The 24,737-nt window shown below is 35.1% G+C and overlaps 1 protein-coding gene across 1 annotated transcript in view; it reads left to right on the forward strand.

Moving 5' to 3' along the window:
* ATP10A (ATPase phospholipid transporting 10A (putative)) overlaps nucleotides 1–24,737 on the forward strand; it is a 259,763-nt gene that overhangs the window by 218,995 nt on the left and 16,031 nt on the right. The window contains exons 11-15 of the mRNA XM_031959101.1: nucleotides 9,986–10,089; nucleotides 10,427–10,553; nucleotides 15,531–15,715; nucleotides 18,951–19,275; nucleotides 23,887–23,963. Coding sequence (XP_031814961.1) covers nucleotides 9,986–10,089; nucleotides 10,427–10,553; nucleotides 15,531–15,715; nucleotides 18,951–19,275; nucleotides 23,887–23,963 — 818 coding nt within the window. The remainder of the gene's footprint in view (nucleotides 1–9,985; nucleotides 10,090–10,426; nucleotides 10,554–15,530; nucleotides 15,716–18,950; nucleotides 19,276–23,886; nucleotides 23,964–24,737) is intronic.

A 24,737-nucleotide genomic window follows, 5' to 3' on the forward strand; every position in this document is an offset into this window, starting at 1 on the left:
ATTTAGGTGTGCATCAAGAAGCATTTGTAGGGAAGCTAGGCAGTACATTTTGGATAAAGCACCAACACTCGAGTCAGGAGGAGCTGAATTCAAATCTAACCTGAGACATATGCTAACTGTGTGACTCTGACAAGTCCTTTAATCCCCAGTTGGTTTGAAAAAAGAAAAAATTCTTCCATGAAGTTTTGACTTTGAGGATGGAGCCTGGACCAGATGGCATCGAGTTCCGTTTAAAATCCTAGACCTGTTTATGGGGGTTGGTACCAGAGCATAGAGGAAAGTGATATTTTTCTTGGCAGAGTGGGAACCTGGGTTCTAGAAGTGGATCAAATTAGCTTTGGGAACTTGGACAGGTAAGTTCATCTCTTTGTATTCTTTGTCTCTATAATACAAGATTTAGAATACATGATTTTTAAAGTTCCATTCAGCTATTACTGTTGATGACAAGGCTTATGATAAAAATGTAATTTTTTTTGTTTTTGTGGGGTTTTTTTGGGGGGGGTTGTTTAAGAGGTAGTTGGGATTAACCGACTTGCCCAGAGTCACTGAGCTTAGGAAGCAATAAGTGTCTGAGGTTGGATTTGAACTTCAGAGCTGGTGCTGTTCTCTACTATGCCATCTAGTTGCCCTAATAAAAGCATAATTTAAAAAGAAAAATGTCTTTTTAAAATGCTAGCAATTTCCGGCATTGAAATGTTTACCCCAGAAACTTTAGCATTTGATGAAAAAAATCATTTTTATGCATTTTTTAAAAACAACAAACTAAAATCAAACTTTGAGTAGTAGTAACCTTGGGCTGTCTTTTACAACTTTTTTGGATTTTAGTTTTCACAGCTGAAAAAATAAGGACACTGGACAATGGGCTTTCAGGTCCTTTCTATAAAAATGAATTGTCTTATTTCCTGTAAGTTACCTATAATTCTGATGTTCTTGGTACATAATTAGGAAACTTGCATATATTTATAATTTTATTTCTCTGTTCTACTTTCTGGCTATCACTTTGCTTCCTCGTCAGTCATGAAATACCTGGCCATCTATTCTTTGCTGTATCTTTTTTATTCAATCATTTTTCTTTCTTTTCTTTTTCTTTTTTTCTTTTTTTTTCTTTTTTGCTAAAGCAATTGGGGTTAAGTGACTTGCCCAAGGTCACACAGCCAGGATGTGTTAAGTGTCGGAGGCCAGATTTGAACTTAGGTTCTCTTGATTTCAAGGCTGTTGCAATATCCACTACACCAACTAGCTGCCCACATTTTTCAAAATGTCTGTCTGACCCTTTGTGACCCCATTTGTGATTTTCTTGGCAAAGATACTGGAGTAGTTTGTCATTTCATTCTTAGTTCATTTTATAGATGATAAAACTGAGGCAGTCAGGGCCACACAGCTAGTTAAGTGTCAGAAGCTGAATTTGAACTCAGGAGGATGGGTTTTTCCTGGCACTCTGTACACTGTGGCATCATCTAGCTACCCATCTGTTCTTTGTACAGATTCTCTAAAATCATAGAAAGGCCGTTGGAACAGCCTTAAAATAATTGTTACTAATTGTTAGCTAATAAAGTCAAAAGCCTGGAGGGCTATGGGGTTGATTTCAAAGGTAAAAATAGTGAGTAACAGAAATCTGCCATTTGCTACAACCTGCTTCTGTAATTATTTTAGTGCTTGTGAACATATATTTCACTAAAGTTTTAGAAATACAGCATGTATGAACTTAAAACAACATCCTCAGAGCTGTAGTACACATAATAGGATGCAAACCCTGCCTTCAGGCAACTTATCATCATACAGGATTCAGAAATGTAATCCAGACAGAATCCCTATTGATGTATATGTCACTTGCTGTTTTCTGGGCAGACATCTCTGTTAGAAAGCTTCTTTCTTCCATACGTTTGAATTTTTAAACAACTATGTGTTAGATTGTAATGCCCCAAAGGGCTATCAATTAATTTTAAAGTATTTTTGATGATGGATCATTTTAATTAGAGCTCTAGGACTTGGTCCAATCAGAACTTTTGCCCCAGGTTTCCCAATATAATTGCGGAAGAGGCAGGCACCTACACACACATTAATTTTTTTAATAATTTATTTTATTTTCAACTCATGAAACAAAACAAGCATTTCCATAACAGTACAATTTAAAAAGATGATTGCACATGAAACTGCAAATTTATCATGTCCAACTTACTGTTCCCTTGAAATATATAGCAGTTATCATGTAAATTTCTTTTTTTCCCTTTTTTTCCTCCCCCTTTCCCTCACCCCACCATCTGGCTACCATTAGAAAACATAGGTGTATATGTGTGTGTATGTATATATATATATATATATATATATATATATATATATACATATGCACAAATAAAATTATTCTATACATAGTTCTGTTTATCAGTTCTTTCTCTGGATATAGATAGATCTTTCTTCAAATGACCTTTATTTTAATTTGTATATTGATAATAGTCAAAAGTATAATAGAGCTATACTATAATCCTGGTTAACTTGGATGAGAAGAAAAGGAATAAGAAGAAGAAAAGTAAGTGGCTTCCCATCCTCTAACAGCTGACACAAACACAAAAAATATGAAGTTTCTTACCTGGTGAGCCTTTTCCAACTATCCCTAAAACAACATGGGCTTCTTGTGTGACAGACATTCCCCTGAGTCTCTTCTATCCACTTCCATTTCGAAGCCTTCAGAGGCATCACGAGAAGGGAACTCTTGCCTCTTCACATTGTAACACAAAATAAAATGGTTTTGACAGGGAAGGAAAGCCACATAGTGTGATCAGTCACTGTTGGGATGCTGCTGGCTCTTATATCCTGCTGTTAGGCCATCATTGCTTCCTCTCATGTTATTCCTGTTCTGGGGACTTTCTGGGAGTATACTTGGATGTGACCACTAATATTCAGGAAGTTCAGATAATGAGAAACAGCCCAACCTTAAATTCTGTAACATCTACCAAAGGCAGTTATGCTATAATATAGCTTTGTAAAATTTCATAATTAAAAAGTGGATTTCACAAATGCACACAAATTTTGTCACTGACAATTTTTTTTAAAGGTAGAAACTTTTCTTCATCACTCCACTTTATCCATAATATATAACTTATTGATTATCAGATACATATAGCATGGACAGGCAGAAAGTGAGCCTTTGTCACAATCTTAAGCCACTCCTGAGAATTTCAGATGTGGCCCTGTTGGACAGGTCTGTATAAAAATTAGACCAATATTATTGGAAAGCACAAATCAAAAGATTGAGAAAATCAGAAATTCTTTCTAGATGGATACCTTACTGTGGCATGTTATTATAGTACAAGTTAGACATTATAATAGTAGATATTTATGTATATTGCCTACTTTGTGCCAGGTACATGTGCATAGGGCTTTACAAATATTTTCTTGGTTGATCCTTGATGTATCCCTAGGAGGTAGGTGTTGTTATATTCCCACTTTACAAATGAGGACACTGAGGCAGTTTTAAGGTTAGATTTGAACACAGATCTTCCTAATTCTGGAAGCAGCTAAATGATATAGTGGTTGGAGTGCTGAGTCTAGAATCCAAAAGACCCATCTTCATGAGTTCCTATCTGGCCTCAGACACTTAGTACCTTTGTGACCCTAAGTAAATCACTTAATCCTATTTGTCTCAGTTTCCTCATCTGTAAAATAAGCTGGAGAAAGAAATGACAAACCACTCTTGTATCTTCTCCAAGAAAACCCCACATGGGGTAACGAAGAGTTGGACATAACTGAAAAATGATTGAATAGCAGCAAAAATGGTGCTATTTTTTTGCCAAGATTTTCCTTGGGTATTTTAGTATTTGTTACAATCCAAAACAGGAGGAAATAAATATTTGTTGCTATTTGGTAGCCAGTTTGCAGGTTCTTCCATAGAATTAGAATTCCTGTCTGCTTCAGCTCAGGATTTTTGTTATTATGTAGAAGGTATTGAGGCAGTCATCAAATATATATGCTATCCTTTGGGTAATCCATGAATTCTCAAATGGCCTTTTTGGTCTCTTTTCTCCCTTCCTATGCCTGAATATTCAGTGTTTAAAAAGTCATTTTTATTTCATATAAAATGACACCTGGCACCCTTAATTTTAGAATGATTCCAGCCAACTTTCTTTGTATTCCAATGATTTGTCCACTAAATTCTTCTTGTTCAGTCATTTCAGTCATGTCCAGCTCTTTGTGATCCCTTATGGAGTTTTCTTGGCAGATATATTACAATGCTTTGCCATTTCCTTCTCAGGCTTATTTTCTAGATGAGTAAACTAAGGCAAACAAGGTGAAGTGAACTTGTCTAGGATCACACAACTAGTAAATGTCTGAGATCAACCCTGAACTCAGGTCTTCTTCACTCCAGGCCTGGCTTTCTATCTAATGAGCTACAACTACGTGCAGCTATGAGATGCCCTGCATATGATAGATGTTTTATAAATGCTAATTTCCTTAATTCTGAAGGGTTTTAGGCATTACTTTAAGCCTAATTTGCAAAACAGTTACTATACTGCTTTGGAATGGGCCATTTCCTAATGGAAACAAAAATAAAAAGGGAAAATGATATTTGTATTACCAAACAAAAATATTTTATTTTTAACTAGAATTAATTTAAATTTTTTTCTAAGATGCTCTTAAGTCAACATGAGGGAAGTGGTAAATATAAAAGAATTTTTCAAATATTTATCTTTTCCAGGCCAAATAGCTCTACTGATATTTTTTTTTAATTAGTTCAGAGATTAAGACCCAAGTACCTAGATTAAAAAGTACTTTCTCTCTTTGAACTTAGTTTGTTCATCTCCAACATGGGATAATAATTCCTGGTGGAATCTCTCAATCTCATAAGACAGCTGTGAGGATCAAGTGATATAGGTGCAAATGTGTAGATCACACCCAAGGGCTAAAATGGGTGTAAGGTATCATCTTCAACATGACCTCCATTGCTAATGGAACCAGTTGTTCTATCTTGTGTTTATGAACTTACATATATAAATAAAATCTGGGCCCCCCAGTGTTTAACCCTAAGACTCTAGCTTGAAATATTGACACACATAATTTTACATAGGAAAATCCTCATCTTTACCCTGTTGAAGCACACAAAATAATATGAATTTTAGAAATTTGTGAAACGAATAGAGCTGTTCTCCAGATTCAAAGACATTATAAATGTGATTGATAGAAAGTTGTTCTCAATCAGAAAGACCTAGTTGCAAGCCTTGTCTTTGATATATAATGGCATATATAATCCTGAGTTAAGTCATTTAACTTCTGAGTATTCAAATCATCTCCATAAGGATATTAAATTGTAGAAAAGGTGTCTGCCTGTGTTTCTTCACCTGAAAATTATTCCACTGAAATCATATATCTCATATCATGATTTTCTAAATAACAGTATTTCGTTTATTTGAGGGGGAGAGTAAAGAAAAATTCTAAGTTCATAACATATAAAAATATTTAATTTCAAAGCCACAAAATATAAATATTTGTACCCAGAAGGTGATTATAGTCAAAGAAAAAATATTTTGATATTTCAATGAGAGCACTGAAAAACTGAAGGCAACTCATAATAAAAGCTAACATTTACTTATTCTTTACATATTGTTTTAAATACCCGAGGTAATATAATATGGTTTATTCTATCATGAGAGGAAAATTCTTTGTAAGATTTGAACTATTCTTAATTATTAGTAGGCCCTTCTCCATACTGTATAATCTCTTTCCTTTTTTCTCTCTTGATTTATATAGGGAATGACAATTACAATTTAACTTAATTGAACAGAAATTAGCTGTTTTTAATGAACTGAAAGAAAAATTAATTTAATCTAGTACCATTAGGAAAAGTATATTTGAACAGCTTTAAAGAAGGGTGAGTTTCTCATTGTAATTGACTGAATGAAAAACACCAAAAATAATACATTTTGAAAACTTGGTATTTTATTTTGAATAAAAGCCAAATTCACCTCTAATTCCTACATCTAATCTTCCATAGCATCTATTATTCATGTAACTGAAATTAATAGAAATTTATCTTGTGACAGATATTTTATGGGTACTATTGAGAGATTGGCCTTGTGATTGCTTTAACCACTGAAGGTTCCTGGAATTAGAACACAATGAAGAATGCTACTGTGGAATTTTTGCTTAGTGGATTTTAGGAAAATCATGGCAAGACATTTCAATACAGCAGTAAACAAGAGCTGACACATGAATTCAAAAATAGTTATCCTATGTGATGATTTAAAACAATTTCAATACACTTGAGATGGAAAATGCCATCTATATCTAGAGAGAGAGAGAACTATGGAGACTAAGCGTGGATCAAAGAATAGTAGTTTCATCTTTTTGTTGTTGGTGGTGGTGGTTTGCTTACTTGTTTTTTTTTCCTTTCTCATGGTTTTTTTCCTTTTTGATCTAATTTTTCCTGCACAACATGACAAATATGGAAATATATTTAAATGAATTGTACATATTTAACCTATATCATATTGCTTGTATCTTGGAGAGGAGAGAGGCAAGGGAAGGAAAGGAAACAATTTGGAACAAAAAGTTTTACAAAATCTATCCCTACATGTATTCAGAAAAAAATGCTATTTAGAAAAATAAAATAAAATAAGAGGGTTGGACTAAAAAAAAAAAGAACTAATTACCAAATACTCCTTGAATAGTATTCTAATGGCATACTCATACAACAGAGCAGTATGAACTTTGGAATATATTAGCAGCACCTCTGGTTACTCCTTCACAATCAAATCAAGAAATAAAGGCCCTCAAGTGGTTATTCTCTTACAGCCAGGTAATAAAAAGAAAGGCCTTTTTATGTGATTCTTCTTTTTATTTTTTAATAGGGATCAGCAAATACTGGAACAGATTACTTTGGGAAGACTCGAGATTTGTGCAAATAATGAATCACCAGAAGTAGTCAAATAATTTGAATTTGTACTACGTATTTCCACTGGGCTTGAATCAATTACCATATTTTACACAATTATAATTTCATATATTACAAATTTGAATAGATGTGACTTTTTAAGGGTATTCATTATTCAAACAAATTGGAATCTAGCTGTAGTCTTTAGGAGCTGCTTTTTTTTTTTTTTTAAGAAAATAAAAAGTTCCCAATCCACCAGGTTTTTTATAGAAGCATTCATTTCAAGATCGTAGAGTCCAATTCCATTATTTCACAGAGGAGAAACGTGATGTCCATAGAAGATGACTTACTAAAGTATCAAGTGGGACTTTAACCTGATTTGTGATTCTTCTTTGGAGCCAGAGTTATTTCCGGTGGAGAATCTTATCAAAACTTTAGAAATGATTTCTGACCCACATTTATGTTTGGCTTTTTGTATTTTCATTGGAAGCTCTTAGGCCTTTCTTTCAATCCATTCTTCTCCTTTCCAGTTTCCCATCAGGCCAATATTGAGAGTGTCATTAAAATGATATAAAACATGTTGACATTTATACCTCAATACTTCAAGGAGATATGATTCATTGGTATGGCTGCTGCCATCACCAACACAGATTGCAATCTCATTGTAGTTGGCCTTCATGGTGCTGCTATAAACAGGAAAAAAAAATTATCATCTAGACGACTAAATCTTCTGGCAGTTTGTCTTTCCAAACTTATGATAGCTTGTTTCTTGGATGACAGGGGGAAAAACAGCATCTTTACACTATTTTTAAGCCTTTCTGGGCTTCTGAGACCTACTGGATCTTGGCTACAAGAAAACAGGCCTTGAGGAGCCATGCTCACATCTTTATTAAAGCTTAAAACTCTAGCAAGAATTTGGGGAAACCCTCTATAAGGACTTTATATAGTTTACATTTGTTATAACCAAAATTATTTAAATTTATTTAAAAAGTTAAGCGATTGTAATCTATATTCTTAAATTATGTCATTTATATTTCCCTATTCCTCTTTGATTTCTAAGGTTTAGTTTTTTTAAGAGTGTGTGTGTGTGTGTGTGTGTCAGAGAGAGACAGACAGAGAGAGAGAGAGAAGAATAGAGGGAGAGAGAGAAAAGAATGGAGGGAGGGAAAGAGAGAAAGTGAGTGAGAATGCTCACTAATGTTGGTGCTTTCATTGTGAAAGAGGAACCCCAGATTCCCATTGTACTTAGACCCATAGCTCCACTAGCCCCTTCCTGCCCCTTTCTAGTGGTAGTAATCAGGCCCTTACAAGCCCTAGGAAGTGGACATGGCTCTTCAAAAAGCTTGTATAAGCAGTGATTTGATAACTACCATACCATACCAGCAGGCCCTATTATCTTCTTTGACATTGCTTCCTAAAGTCTTCTAGGTTGTATCTCTTACCCATTCCAGGGCACTGCTATCTCACCTACCAATGAATTCTAAAGACTCCTGGGCCATGTCATTTTCTTTTCCCCCAGAACCTATAGGTCTGTCCATCCACACTTCATTTGATTATCTTATATATATTTTCTTCCTTAGAATATAAGCTTGCAGACTGTCTTGATTTTTTCTTTGTATTCCAGGCATTTAACAAAGTACTTAGGCATAGAGTAAACATATAATAATGATTATTTATTCATTCTCCAGTGCTATGGACTACGACCTGTCCATACATAATCCTGTGTTCTCGTTAATGAAATCCCATAAATCTTCCACAGGTCCTCCCAAACCTGCTGGGGATATTCCTCTAAGTCTCTGGATGTTACATGAGTTACATTATATCACATCATTCACATGGAGTATTTTGTGCCTGATCGGTGGTAGAGCCTTCCAATCTCATATTGTCTGATCAGCTACAGTCAGACACACTATATTTAGACCCCAGCTTAGTAATGTCATTTCTCCCAGCCCAAAGGATAACAACCACTTTTCCATGGCTACTAATGGCTCACACAGGTTGTCGTTTGTCATCTGCTCTTGTTACCTACCCACCTTATTTTTGGGTCATAGGTCTCTTTGGTGATACCTTTTGTATTGCTTGTCATGGCATAAAATACATGCCATGATCTGCCATGGATATGTTAGAATCATAATAGATTCTTTGAGAGAAGCCAAAAGAGGAAGTTACAAATATGGTTAATTGCATGCACTTTCAGGTTAACAAGGTATTATCTACATTATCTTATTTCAACTTCATAATATCCCTGTGAGGTTTCCAGGAAGAACTGTTCTTAACCTCATTGTATATTATGAGCAAACTGAGGAGTACAGTAGCTTATTTATCTATGGTCATACAGATAGTAAGTAGCAGTCAGAATTTGGATATAATTGTTCTTTCCATTATACCATGCTATCTGACATCAAAGAATTTTAGTAAATAATTGTTTCATAGTTTTTCAAACTCTTCAGGACCTCCTTTGGGGTTTTCTTGGCAAAGATTCTGCAGTGGTTTGCTATTTTCCTCTATTGCTCTTCTTACAGATAACGAAACTGAGGCAAACAGGGTTAAGTGATTTGTCTAGGATCACACAGATAGTAAGTTTCTGAAGCCATATTTGAACTTAGGAAGATGAGATTTCCTGACTCTAGGCCCAGCACTCTTATCTACTGCACTATGTAGCTGCCCTAGTAACTAATAGAATGCAAAATGTTATTTACAGAGAACTGCTTATCTTGTACTTACTTCCTCTACCTCAGATTTATAATAAATAAACTAACAATCAAACAATGATTAAAATATTATTTAAAAATTTTAAACTATTCACAAATATAATCTAATTTTTAAAGGAACTTTTTCATGAGCATCTGGGAGGAAAAAAAGAGCCTTTATCCATTTTAGATATTGGATAAGAACCTCAAGAGCAATTTTGGCATAGATTTTGATGCTAGTTAGGGGGAAAAAACCAAGTGAATAATGTAAGCTATAGCTCTGGAGAAATGTTTCTCAATCAAATGCTTTTCAGGGTTTTCCCCACAGGAGGCTTCTAGCAGCCACTTACAGACATTAAGAAAAAAGCGTGCATTGTTCTAATGCTTGTTATTTTTCACTCACTGGTTTTCTGCTCCTCTTCTTACCTAGATGACTCAAGAGGAAAGCACCAAAAAAAAATTCAAAGTAAAACTCAAAATTATCTAAACCTCTATGCTGTAGATGGATTGCGTACCTTATGTATTGCCAAGAAGGTAAGTCAGCTTTGATTTATAGCGGAAAGGCAAAAATGGTCAGAATCTCCTTAGTTCTACTGATAAATCAGATGTTGGGGAGGGAGAAAGAAGAAGCATTTTTTGTACATGAACACACACACAAAATTGTCTATTTTCTTTGTACTATTCTTATCTATATCAGGAGTTTTTAATCTGGGGTCTGTGGCCTTTAAATGAGTGTCTCTCTCTGTGTGTGTATGTGTAATAATATTTCAGTATAATTAGTTTTCTTTGTAATTCTATATATTTTATTTTATGGTATTCAGTTATGTTCACCTAGTGTCTGAAATAGTCTCTAAATATCCTTTTCAAATAGGTTCTAAGTAAAGAAGAATATGCCTGCTGGTTACAAAGACACTTGGAAGCAGAATCCTCACTGGAGAACAGGGATGAGCTGCTGTTCCAGTCTGCAATCCGCCTGGAGACCAATCTACACCTATTGGGTAACTGTGCTTAAAGCTGGATCTAATGGCAACAAGGCTTTTTAGAGAAAAGCTTTAAAGAAAATAAGCTTCTGAGCTATATTTGACATGACTCCAGCCAGTAACTAAATTAGCCATGATTCAGAGTTTATTCAAAGAAACCCCTGGGGATAGCCTTGGACTGTGTGCCCAAAGGGCAGCCAATCTATTTTCCAACACCATGAAGTGGGGAGATAGATGACCATAGTTAACAGTCAGCTCCTTCAGCCTATCTTTAGGTCTTTCCTCACACAGTATCATAAGCAGACTCTTTAAATGAATTTCCATAGATGGAGAGAAATACCAAAACAAGCATAAAGCCTTACTAAATATTCTAAATTGTCCTCCTCATCCCACATTTTGTCAGGTAAAAAGGACAAGCTTTCATGGGTCAACATGAAAACTGTGACATACCATTTATATTCATTGCACAGACATATAAAAGGAAGATGAACTTTGGTGATTTGCCAGCATTCCCTTTGAAATGCTTCTGTGTTTCCTATCATATTCAAGTTAACATTAAGTAATGATAAAAGGGGCGATTAAGGGCACAGTGGATAGATGACCAGGGTTAAAGTCAAGAAGACATCTCTTTGAGTTTAAATTTGGCCTGAAACACACACAATAGCTAGGTGACCCTGAGGAGGTTATTTAACCCTGTTTGCCTCAGTTTCCTAATCTGTCACATGAATCTAAGCGGGGGAGGAAATAGCAAATCACTGTAGTTATCTCTGCCAAGAAAACCCCAAATGGCATTATAGAGAATCAAACGTGACTGAAAAATGACTGAATCACCATGATAATAATATTTGGTAGCTTTATGACTTACAAAGTGCTTTCCTCACAATCCTCTTCCACATTGTGGCTCCTACCTACCTTTTTGGCCTTATGTCATGCTATTTGCCTTCATAAACTCTTCATTCCAGCCAAACTAGATTAGAAGTCAAGACCAGTTTGCTGAAATGCATTATTCCCCAAGTTTCCCATCATTCCCTTGGGGTACATTATTCTCCTGCTTATTATTTTTCACTCACCAGCCTTCTGCTTGTGTTTTTAGCTAAATGATTCAAGAAGATAGTTCTAAAAATAATTCAGAATAAATACAGAATTATTTTAATCTCTATGCTATGGATGGACATATACTTTCCCATCTTATAGCTTCATGGATATAGAATTGGAATATCAGTCCAGTCCTCTCATTTTAGAGTAGCTGTTGCCCAAACTCAACCCTTCATTTCCTGGACTCTGCATTTACAAAGGCTGTCCTCCTTGACTAGGATATATTCTTCCTATCCATTACTTTTCAGCTTCTTTGTCTTCCTTCAGATCTCAGCCTATGTGTCATATCTTCTGTGAAGCTTGCCTTGATTCTCACTATTTAGGTTAAGTGCTTTTTTCCCCCGCCTCAACTTTCCTTATACTGTATTTTTCATCTATATTAGGACTTCTTAACCTTTGGTCTGTGAAACTGTAAAAAATAATTTCAGTAATAACATTTTAGTATAATTAATTTTCTTTTTAATTATTTGATTTTGTTCATTTAAAAACATTATTCTGAGAAGAGGTATATAAGTATCATGAGATTGTAAAAGGAGACCATGGCATAGAAAAATGCTCTAAATCTCTTCTACTCTGGTAGAATGTAAAGCAAAGCTTTTTGAGGGCTGGGCTGTTTTGTTTTTGTTCTTGGAGATCTTATTGCTTCTGTCTCTATGCAATCCTCTGGTGTATGTCCTCTCTTTTCCATTCACTCAGCTACTACTCCCAGTATGGCTCTCTTCTAGTTTTTGAATTACTGCAACAGCCTTCTTCTGATTTTATGCTTTAAGTTTCTCCCCACTACAATATTTTACATAGCTATCAAAAGTGATTTTCCTAAAATGTAACAGAATCTTATGTTACCCTTAGACCCTATTAAACATCACTGGATTAAATATAAACTCTGTTGGACATTTAATGCTCTTCAATACCTGTTCTTACCTATTCCCCTTCCTATCTGTCTAGTCTTAATATTCTGTACTCCCCACCTTGAACTCTGAATTACAACCATAGGTGTATTGACCACTTCATCTTCATTCTTTTGCACTAGCTGAACACTATGCCTGGAACATACTGTTTCTTCATCACCATCTTTTAGAATCCTTTGTTTCTTCCAGGATTTAGCTTTTTTAGCCAGCCACCTTCTTTATGAGATCTCTACTGAGTCCCCCAGCCACTGTTAAACTTCCTCCCCAAACCACTTTTCATCATTTCGTGATATGCTCACATGTAAATGTTGTCTTTGCCATTAGAACATAAGTTCTTTGGGGGCAGGGATTTTTTCACTTTTGTCTTTATATTGTATATATATATATGTGTGTGTGTGTGTGTGTTTTATATATGTATGTGCATATACACATAATATTGGATATTAATCCAGTTTCTTGAACATACTAAGGGATTAATAAATGCTTGCCTATTTTATTGGTTTGCATCCCTTATGTATAACTGGCACTTAATAAAATTGGTATCTTTCTTATATTCTCTCCTCCATGACTTATGGTATTTTTCCTTAACTCATCCCTCCCCCTTACCTCATGGTGTTTTTCCTACTTCTTATATTAACTCTTTTAGGGTACTAAACTCCTCTATGGATTTAGTCTGTCAGCCAATGGCATATTTCCACCTCATGGAGTATTTCCTTTCTTCTGATTAATTAATTGTAAGTTCTACTGTCTTTTCCCTCCCAAATATGCCTTCCCAAATCTATTTCATATTCATCATTCCTGTTGTCTGTTGTATTTCTTCACTTTGTCAGTAATGTTTTCTCCTAAGTAAACTTATCTTTTGCCAAAGATAAAGGTCATTATGAATTCTTCACATAACCGAACTCCAACATTTGGTACCATTTGCTTTCCTCAGTCTCATAATTTGGTTGTTTACATCAATCTCATCATTTATATTGAGCTAGATGCTGGGGACACAAAGAAAAGCCTATCCCTGCTCTGAAATTTTCTTTCCCAGCTACTTGGGAGATGGAGGGATTGTCTTAGAGTGGAAGTCAAGAACTTTCATTCATAGGATGCCATTCTATTTTCCACATTCTGGTTAATTTCCACCCTCATCATTTAAAAATCTTCAGTTGGTGAAACCCTTCTTTTCTCTCATTAAAAGCTTCTTAGCATCTGTCTTCAAGTGATATATAGGAGCACTAACTCTCACTAACTCCCTACAAAGTGGGGTTAAAAAGAATTGGATACAACTGCATGAAAGAATAACGACAAAAACATTTTTAATCCCCAAAGAAAAAGAGATATGCTAAAAGTAGTATAAATGAATATAATATTCCAAATGCCTGGCATTCTCAAGAATCATGTTGTAAAGAGAATGGCATTTATCCAAAGTCTCATAAATCATATAAGCAAACCTTGGAAAACTGAAGAAGGATATTTTGCTTTAGACAATTCTAAGACCTCTGTTCCCACAGATTTACTATTTATCTTCAGTTATATTTTATTTTGAAACTAATGTTATAATTTTCAAAACTCCATTTATAGCTGCAGTTATTTTCTATGGTTAGTTCAAACTTAGGACAACTGATAATGGAGTAGAAGGATTGAAGTGGTAGAACTCATGTTATTTTAGTGAGTGTAGGCCTACAGTCAAGCAGATTACATATATATCCTAAGAGCTGAATTAGTTCTGATTGTACAGAAAGCTGTTACCGTGGGTCATATTTGTTTATTCATCTAAAAAGATTTTTAGAGTTGAACATCATCTTATGGGTCTTCCAGTCCAATTTCTTTTATTTTATAGGTGAGAAAACTGAACCACAGAGAGTTACTTGGTTTGTGACAGAACTGAGAAACTTGTATTCTGTTAGTTAGTCCACTAACCCAGGTGGTTTTTTCATCGTATGAGTACACATTTTCTAGAGCACTGGGCTTAGAATCAAGAATCAATCATCTTTGTGATTTCAAATCCATACACTTAATAAATGTGTGACTCTGTCAATCATTTAACTTTGCTTCAGTTACCTCATCTGCAAAATGAGCTTAAGAAGATAACAAAGAGCAAAAAGAAAATAGCAATTTTCTCTGCTAAGAAAACCCCAAAGTGAGGTTAAAGAGAGTTGGACACAACTCTTATGTCATGGACACATAGAAAAAGAAATATGCTAAAAGTATTATAAATGAAAATTAAACTTATCCTCCATTTTATTTATCAATATCACATTTTGAGTACATTAAGAATGATATTCTGTCAGGAAAGTATGTGTTTGCAGCCATCTGAACAGGAAAGGGCCTGAGATTTTTTCACTTTCACCAGAAATTTATTAAATTAAAGGCATTCAGGACAGCTAGTTGATGCACTGGATAGAACACCAGTCCTGAAGTCAGGAGGACCTGAGTTCAAGTCTGGCCTCAGAAACTTAATACTTCCTAAGTGTGTGATCCTGGGCAAGTCACTTGTCCCCAATTGACTCAGCAAAATGAATTAATTAGTTAATTAATTAAAGGCATTCTTTTTTTTTTAAACTTTTTTGTCCCTCAATGGGGCAGAGAAGAGAGAAATTATCATTTTTACCATCTCCTTAACAGAATCCAAAAATTTATCAGAAAAGGTTTTAGAAGTACACATAATCATAACAAGAATCAAAAAATTTGTTCAAGGTACTATGTTGCAATTGCCGAGAATTAAGGTTCTCTGAATTGGCAATAATTCCAGTGTATTCCCAACCATATTTTATTTTGACAGCTATTTAAAGCCCTGGCTATGTACCCTAATAATGAGTCATATCAAAGTTGCCCTCAAGAAATCAAACGGTGGCCAGCTGCAGGTTCAAAGTTGAAAAAGGCTAGCCTAAATGTCATTCACAAATGAGTTCCCATGGGAGACTGATTTTCATTCCAAATTAAGGTTTACAGGCCAGATTTAATATCTAGGGCTGGTATGATGGAACGATATTTTTGTGATTAGGTGCAACGGGCATTGAAGATCGCTTACAGGATGGCGTCCCAGAAACTATTGCTAACTTGAGACAAGCTGGACTGCAGATATGGGTTCTCACTGGAGACAAACAAGAAACAGCTGTCAATATTGCCTATGCCTGCAAACTGCTAGACCATGATGAAGAAATCATTACTTTGAATGCTGAATCACAGGTAAGCAGATTTTTGTAAAGGACTGACTCTTAACTCATGCAACATAATGGTGGCAACCTGGTTTCCACAGCATCCCAAGAGCATTAAGGAGAAATCCAAGTAAGTGATTGATTTGACAACTGTGATAAAAGATGGGATTGCTTCCTTCCCTCCTCCCCAATTCCTTTCTAAGTGCTCCTGTTCTGAATTATTGGCAATTAGAATCATTTGTCATTCTATCCATTGTTAGTGCTAGTTTGCTTAAACTTTTGAACCAATAATATTGATATCTGGGCTTTGTGAATGCAGAGTTTGCCCTGGTATTCATTGGCATGTAATCCAAGAAAATACAGCATAGGATTTAGTGACAAGTCACTCCTACTTTGAAAAACAAGATGAGGCAGACAAAGTTACTTTAGAAGTGAACAAACAGTGGCAGCCCTTTTTGTAGTGGCTAAAAACTGGAAACTGAATGGATGTCCATCAGTTGGAGAATGGTTGAATAAATTGTGGTATATGAAAATTATGGAATATTACTGTTCTGAAAGAAATGACCAACAGGATAATTTCAGAAAGGCCTGGAGAGACTTACATGAACTGATGCTGAGTGAAATGAGCAGGACCAGGAGATCATTATATACTTCAACAACAATACTATATGATGACCAGTTCTGATGGATCAGGCCATCCTCAGCAACGAGATCAACCAAATCATTTCTAATGGAGCAGTAATGAACTGAACCAGCTATGCCCAGAAAAAGAACTGGGAGATGACTAAAAACCATTACATTGAATTCCCAGTCCCTATATTTATGCACACCTGCATTTTTGATTTCCTTCACAAGCTAATTGTACAATATTTCAGAGTCTGATTCTTTTTCTACAGCAAAATAACGTTTTGGTCATGTATACTTATTGTGTATCTAATTTATATTTTAATATATTTAACATCTACTGGTCATCCTGCCATCTAGGGGAGGGGGTGGGGGGGTAAGAGGTGAAAAATTGGAACAAGAGGTTTGGCAATTGTTAATGCTGTAAAGTTACCCATGTATATATCCTGTAAATAAAAGGCTATTAAATTTAAAAAAAAAAAAAGTGAACAAACAAGAATCCTTGGATGACTTTTTGATCTCTAAGTTTAGTTAAGGAATAATCTTTCCATTTATTCATACAATACTCATAAAGTATTTATTATGTACCCTATATTGTATAAGGCACCGTGGGAGCTTACAAAAAATATAGGACCCAATCCTTGCCCTCATATTACTTATTGTTCAGTAGGAGACTGGTAGCCTTTCTCAAAAGTTCTATCCCCCAGGCCTTTATTTATGGAAGGATATCTTGTATAATTTTCTCCTCATTGTCTCTCCCCTAGGATTCTAGAAAGCTAGTAGTACAATGAATAGAGCAGTGGATCTGAAATCAGGAAGAACTGAGTTTAAATTCCAAATTAATAGTTGTGTAACTCTGGGCAAGTCATTTAATCTGTTTGCCTCAATTTCCTCATCTGTAAAAGAGGTTTAAGAGTTCCTGCCTCACAGGATTATTATGAGGAGTAAGTCAAACAGTGTCTGCAAAGCATGTAGCACATTGCCTGGCACATAGCAAGTGGTTAATAAATGCATATTAACATATATTTTAAGTAAGTTCAAATCCCTACTTGAACACTTACTAGCTGTACTGAAAAGTCACTTAATCTTACAATTTCTTCATCTGTAAAAGAAGGATAATAATCCCTCCCTCACATGGTTATCGTGAAAAAGAAATGAAATAATATTTGTAAAGCAAATAACATAATGCTTAACACATAGTAGGTGTTTAATAAATGCTTATTTCCTTCCTTTCTTCTTTCTACTACTTGAATCTAACTCCCTTAGATATAATTAGATATATTTCCTAAAAGGCTGTTGACTAAAAGCAGCTACATCAGTTTAGGCAGGTAAAGGCCAAAAAAAAAAAAATCTCAGTTAAAGCCAATTAAAAAGCCTCAATAAATAATTTTTGGCGTTGTTTTAAAGGAATTCTTAAAATAGCCCTTTTTAGAAGCTAAACATAGTGGCTTTTTCAAATGCTTTGCACTAACTCTGAGATACTTCTAGTTTTCCAAAGAAACCAAGAGGCATCAAAGAAAAAACAATGTATAATTCTCTGGGTTTCTCTCACTTATTATACAAATGACTTATTAGCATTTTGCCAGATTAATCTTCTTTATGGACATATCTAATTGTATAAGTCTTGCGTTCTAGATTCTCTTACAGCTCTCCATTACTGACTAAAAAAACCAACTAAGATCCTTAGCTTCATGTTCAGATAATTCTCCAACATAGCACACCACCTTTTTACCTTTTAGCCCCATCTAAAAAAAATGAAGTCAAACCAAATCATTCCCTGTGCTTTCTTACCTTCCTGCCTTTGTTCATATGATTCTCCATGTGTGGGAAATTTCACTCTCAGTTTCACCTGCTGAATTAATTCTTATCATTTGATATTCAGTTAAAATACCTTCATCAATGATTCACTTTCCTCCTTGAAAGAGCATGTAACATTTGAACCTCTCATTCACTTAGATTTTTCATTTTCTGTTTATTCATATGTATATATATATATGTGTGTGTGTGTGTGTGTGTATTTATACATATACACACACCCCTTATGTTTTCCCTTACTTCCAATAAACTATATCATAAGCTCTGAAAAGCTTGAAAAGCCCCATCATGAAAAGGCCCATATCCTATTTAATTTTTGCATTCCATCCACCTCTAGATAGAATAAATATTTAGTAATGTTGACTGAACTGAATTTTAAGGGGTCTCATAGTGAAGAATTGCAATATCCATCTCTGTAATATAAGTAAATGATTGGTTTAGACTCTTATATGATACAAGAACAATTTTATATTATTTTTTTAAAGTTCTTAAATCAATATCTCAAGTTTCATTCAAAATCACAATTTATAGAAATATATTTAGAAGAATTATACATGTTTAACATATATTGGATTACTTGCCATCTAGGGGAGGAGGTGAGGGGAAGGGAAGGAAAAAAATTTGGAACACAAGGTTTTACAAGACTAAATGTTGAAAATTATTCATGCATATGTTTTGAAAAATAAAGCTTTAATAAAAAATTTTAATCACAATTTGCTATAAGAAATTTAGTGTATCTTTTGGATAAACTCATAATGGATAATTTTTTCTTTAGGTCCTATTGCCATTTTGGTTTTGCTATTCAATTTTTTAAAATTTTGTTTCAGGAAACATGTGCTGCTTTATTGGAACAGTGTTTATACTATGTGGAGACAAAATTTTCAAGTGAAGTGAAGAAATCTCTTGGAAAGGTGAACATTGGGTTCACCTCTCTCCACCCACCTTCCTCATCTGCTACTACATGCCCCAACCTAGGCCTTGTGATTGATGGGAAAACTCTGGCTTATGCACTGGACAGAACCTTGGAAGATAAATTTCTTTCCCTAGCTAGGAGATGCCGTTCAGTCCTCTGCTGTCGATCCACTCCGTTACAAAAAAGCATGGTGGTAAAGCTGGTCAGAAACAAACTGAAAGCCATGACCTTGGCAATAGGCAAGTATGAACAGTGGATGGGTCCATATGGTATAGACTTACGTATGTAACCCTTTTTCAAAGACTTAGGACAAAGTGACATTTTTACTCTTTATTCTGTGCTACAAACAAATCTCCCTGGATTAAAAAAAAACTTCCTAATTTATTTATAAAATTATGCCTATTACAGTAGAATTGCCAGAGGGTTTGAAGAGTAGCAAATAGAAAATCAATACTTTTTTCAGCAATTCTTTGGACCAATATTTTGTATTGTAGGTAACCCTTCTTTTAAGGTAGTTCCCAATCTTTCCACAGCTAGCAACAGCTATTGGCAGATAACATGTCAGCAACAAAATAGAATGTAGAATTTGCCTCATACTTGGGAGCATAGTAGAAGAGATTAGTAATAGCATTTAATAATGCTTTCAGGTTTTCAGAGTATTTTACAAATATTATCTCTGGTTATCATTACCACCATCATTACCAATATAGCTATATTCCTTTTTATACATGCATAAACTGAGACTGACAGAGCTTAAATGACATGACCAGTTACACAGCTAGTTAAGTGTTAATTGTCTGAGGCCACCTTTGAATTTAGGTCTTCCTAACTTCAGGTTCATTCCTCTATCCATTTTGTTACCTAAAATAAGTGGTATTGTCACTTATTGCCTGTGTGACCTGGACCCAGTCACTTTATATTTCAGAACATTATCTTTAGATAAAACCAAGTCTACACAAAATGAGGAGATAAGCAAATTATTGTGTTACATTTCTATATCCCTTTCTAATTTCTTGGTTCTCTGTTTCCTTCCTCAGCCACAAATATCCACGCTCTCTGCTGCTCTCTGGCAGCTTTCCTTTCTGATTATCAGTTCTTCCCTACCACCTAACTTAGATGTTTCAAAATATTCCTTCAAATTTGTTGAGAGGACAGTATCTGTTTGAGCTTAGTAGCATTAAAATATGATTGTTCCTTAAGAAATGTGCCTTTTTTGGAGAGTACAATATTAACCCAAATGGTGAATTTGGGTTTTAATTTGAGATGAGATGGGCTATCCTCCTTAAAACATTCCAGTTTACCTTACCTTACATTTGATCATGAGATCAAATCTTGTTTTTGTCCATAACTTGTAACTTATCTCAATGAATTAACAAAAATATTTTTTGGTTAAGCATTGACAAGTCTTTGCCCTCAAGAATCTTATACTCTAATAGAAAAAGACACTATACTTAGAAAAGTAGTGGCCAGAGTAGAACATTTTGATTCAGAATATTATTGGGATAGTGAGTTGGGGTCAAAGTGAAGTAGAATATCTCACCATACAAGGAACAATAGAAATGCTGATTTGGTCATACTTGTAGAACTAAAGGGAAATTAGACACAAGTGCAAGAAGATTGGTAGGGAAATGGCTTGGAGTTGAAAAGTAAAGCAAAGCAGAGGGAAGTGAAACATTCAAGTCTCCAGGTCATGGTTGCTGGTTGAGAGTAAGGTGACTGGCAAGTAGATAGCCAGGGAATATAGGGAATGGTTTCCAGAGGTGGTGGACTCTCAGAATTTCTGAAGGAATGAAGAATACTCTTAAGTGGATCTAGGATTGTATCTGAAGCCAGAGAACTGGATACATATCCTGACTTTATTCCCTGCTACCTCTTTGTGAAGTTTTGCAAGTGACTTCTCTTTCAGCTTCTCAATTTCTTCATCTGTAAAATAAGAGAAATGTACTAAAAATCTCTTTGAGCTCTAAACTTTCATCTCAACATTAAGTGATATTCCCCCCCACACTTCTTTTTTTTTAGCAAAAGAAAGCTTCATGGGGAGAAAGATGATTTCTAAGGGATCAGACAAGTTGGTCTCTATAGTGATATGAGTCACACTCAAAAAAAATCTTGAGGTTGAAATGTAATTCTTCACTGATCACTTATAAGCACACAACCCATCATTCTTTTTGCAAGTGTTAGTAATAAATCAGAAGGAGAAAACCATACCTGCCTAATTAGCATCATCACCCTTCAGACTATTAATCTGTACAAATTGTACAGATTTTGTACAAAAGTGTTTTGGGGGGCTGACCTGTGATTTCACAGGCTAAAGAATACATCATCGCTTCTCCCGACCCACTGGAGTTAGGACTGCATCCATTAAAAGACAAGATTTTTAAAAGGAAAAAGCAGCACTTTAGTAATAGCTGAGACAAAGCTACACAGTGAGAACTGGATGATAACCATATGTAATGGAAGGGACTTTTGAACCCCTGAGCAAAAATTTCAGCACAATTATTTTGTCTTCTATACCAGATGTTTCCTAGGACCATATAGGTGGCTACCATGTAGCACTCAAAGCTGTACTCATGGAACACAAGCTGTGGCAGGTTCTATTAAACTAGAAAGATTCTGATAGAAGTACTCTGCTCTCTCTCCCTATCTTCTGTGACTGCTCAGAGGGATTTGGAGAACCTAATTGCCACTCCTGGTTCTGTTAGTTATTGATTGTGGAACTTTGACTAAGTCTTGCTATCTCTGAGCCTAACTCATACATATCACCTGTTAAAGTTTAATTTTAAAAAACAAAAGGAGACAACCATGGGTCATTCAACAGTTTAAAAAAGGAGCTTTTTTACTTAGCCATGGCATAGAAAGGCTAGCAAATGCTGCAGCACTTAATTTGGATAGCTGATCCACCCATCCCTTACATCCATATGGAAACCATCTGGTCAACATGGTATGGTATGGTGACTCTTTCCTATTTTCAGGACAGCTGCCAAGTCTGAAGAATCTCAGACTCCAAGTGGGTGGGCCCATAAGACCACCATCAAAGATGGCACAATTTTAAGCCTTAGTCTATTAGGCCAATTAATTGCTGAAGATAGCTTTGTTATTTTTGGGGGGAGGGGGCGGTAACAATATTAGCTTAATCTATGGGGAAGGGTCTAGAGAAGATAGTTAAAGTTGGTAGATAGTTGAGCCTATCATATGAGTCAAACTGGTTTTTAAAAACTGAAGTCCTGTAAATTTTCTGAGTGTTCTCATACTGATCCACAATTTGTTGGTCAATCCATTAAGGTCACTGGTTCTCAGTTTTCTCATCTGTATAGGGAGAGGATTAAGCTAAATCAGGATATCTTAATTTAGGATTTGTGAACTGTTTAAGAAATATTTTGATGACTATTTCAATGTAATCGATTTTCTCTATATTTATATTAGGCATTTAAAAGCATTGTTTTAAGAAATTTCAAAAAATAGAACCTTTCCCACCACACCATGCTGCTTCTATTGACATGTAAGGTCCAGATCAATAGACAAAATATCCCTGATGGCTCCTTTCTTGGTCTTACCATGTCTTACCTAGTGTTGTGTGTTCAATCATATCTGTAATGTTTTAAAAGATATAATAAATTAGACAAGTGTGTCCAAAGATTTATAGGGACAGTAAAGAGTCTAGAAATAATGTCATGTAAAGCATAATGAGAAAAGGAACCTATTAAATTTGGTGAAGAAAAGTCTTAAAAGAAATGTGATGAATGTTTTGGGATAGATTAAAAACTGTCATTTAAAAGAAAGAATGGACTTAATTCTAGAGAAAAACAAGAATCAGCAAATGAAGATGATAGTTAAGGCAGATTCTCACTTAAAGTAAAAAAAAAAAAGACATTTAAATAACTAGAAATGTCCAAAACTAGAATGTGCCATCTCTAAGTAGTGGGGAATCCATTACTGGATGTTTTCCAGCACAGGCTAGATGATCACTTCCTTAAAAAGGGCACAAAAGGTATTCCTGAATGGTAAGTTTAATTAGGTGGGAAGCTATGTGAAATAGCTAGTGGATAGTGTCATGCTTGAAGTCAGTCAAATTCATATTGTTAAGTTCAAATCTGGCCTCAGACACTTACAAGTTGTGTGACCCTATCCAAATCACTTCACCCTGTTTACCTCAGTTCCTCATCTGTAAAATGAGCTGGAGAAGGAAATGGCAGACCACTTAGCCAAGTACCTTGACTGGAAAAACCCTGCCAAAATAATGGGGTCACAAAGAGTCAGATATAGCTGAAAAATAACAGTAATGATAAAGGTTGAGTTAGAATAGATGATCTCTAAGGTTCCTTCTTTCTCTAAGATTCCATGACCCAAGTCTTGCCTTTGACACTCATCTAACTATGTGGCACTAAGTTAAACAATTTAAAGGGCCCATGGTTCCCTTCTCTAAAATAAGGAGACTGAACTTTTAAGATCCTTCTAAGCTCTAACAGTCCACAAACAACTTAAAATTTTAAGTCTTAGTTTTATTTCTAAGGGATTAAATAAAATTTTCAAGCAAGTTTCTAAAAAGAACAATGCAAGGTATATTCTTTGATATTCTTAAAGCCATTTAGGTCCAATAATTTAAGACAAAGCCACCATATAATATTGTTTTTATGCTATTACCTGAAGGTATACAAGACCAGATACTGAATTCTAAAGCATTTATCATCTGCAAAAAATCCTTGTTTCTCCCATCTGGGTGTAATGTCTTTGGAAAAAAGCCTTTAGTATCTTTCAGAAAGAGAAATGTTTTAAAGTGTGAAACCTTTTTGTGTATTTACTTTTATAATCAGATCTAGATTCACATGGTTTTTCCCTTTGTTTATTTACAGGTGATGGAGCCAATGATGTCAGCATGATCCAAGTAGCTGATGTTGGTGTGGGAATCTCTGGTCAGGAAGGCATGCAGGTAATATCTTTGACCAGTATTTTTAGGGAAACAGTTAATCAAGGGATTGTCTAGGGGGCTTTTGTTATGAAAAGGTTGTTTCTTAACAGGGAACTGTTGAAGAAATCATTGAAAACATCCTATAGACTTCTGTATTGGACTTTGTCCAAAGGAGATGAAGTGATAAATTGCATTTCTTCTCAATAAGCTAGTTTACAGTTCCCTTGTACAATAAGCTGACTTTCCTGTTAGACTATGAGAGATAAGAAATATAAAATTTTGACATAGTTAACCATCTTCCAATTTGTGTATTTCCACAAATATAAAAAAAGTACATGAGAAGCAGGGAGGTATAGTAGGTAAAGTACTACCCATGGGATCTGAATGTATTTAAATCCCACCTCTGACATAGACTGATTGTGTGACTCTGATTAACCCACCTAATTTTTCAGTGCTCTGAGCAATTCTTTTAAGACTATTAAAGTTGCAGGAAAGGTGCATCGGGAGAGGGGATTTTCTCATCTGGAAGTTTGATATACTAAAGAAATTACAGGCTCATTTCCTGAACAAAAGTAAAGCTACCTATATCTCTGTGTGTTATTGTACAATGGATTATTCTAAAGGAAGACTTTCTCTCAGAATTATGGCTCTTCCTTTGAAGGCATATTTAGCATTCTTGGGACCAGATCAGTGATTTGAAAAAAGTTCTCCTCTGTGATTGAATATGATGCATAAAGGGGACTACACATTTGTTTCATCTAAATTATAATGAGCTTATGGGATCATACTATGATG

Source organism: Sarcophilus harrisii, chromosome 3 (genome assembly GCF_902635505.1).
Source record: "Sarcophilus harrisii chromosome 3, mSarHar1.11, whole genome shotgun sequence".
Lineage (NCBI taxonomy): Eukaryota > Metazoa > Chordata > Mammalia > Dasyuromorphia > Dasyuridae > Sarcophilus > Sarcophilus harrisii.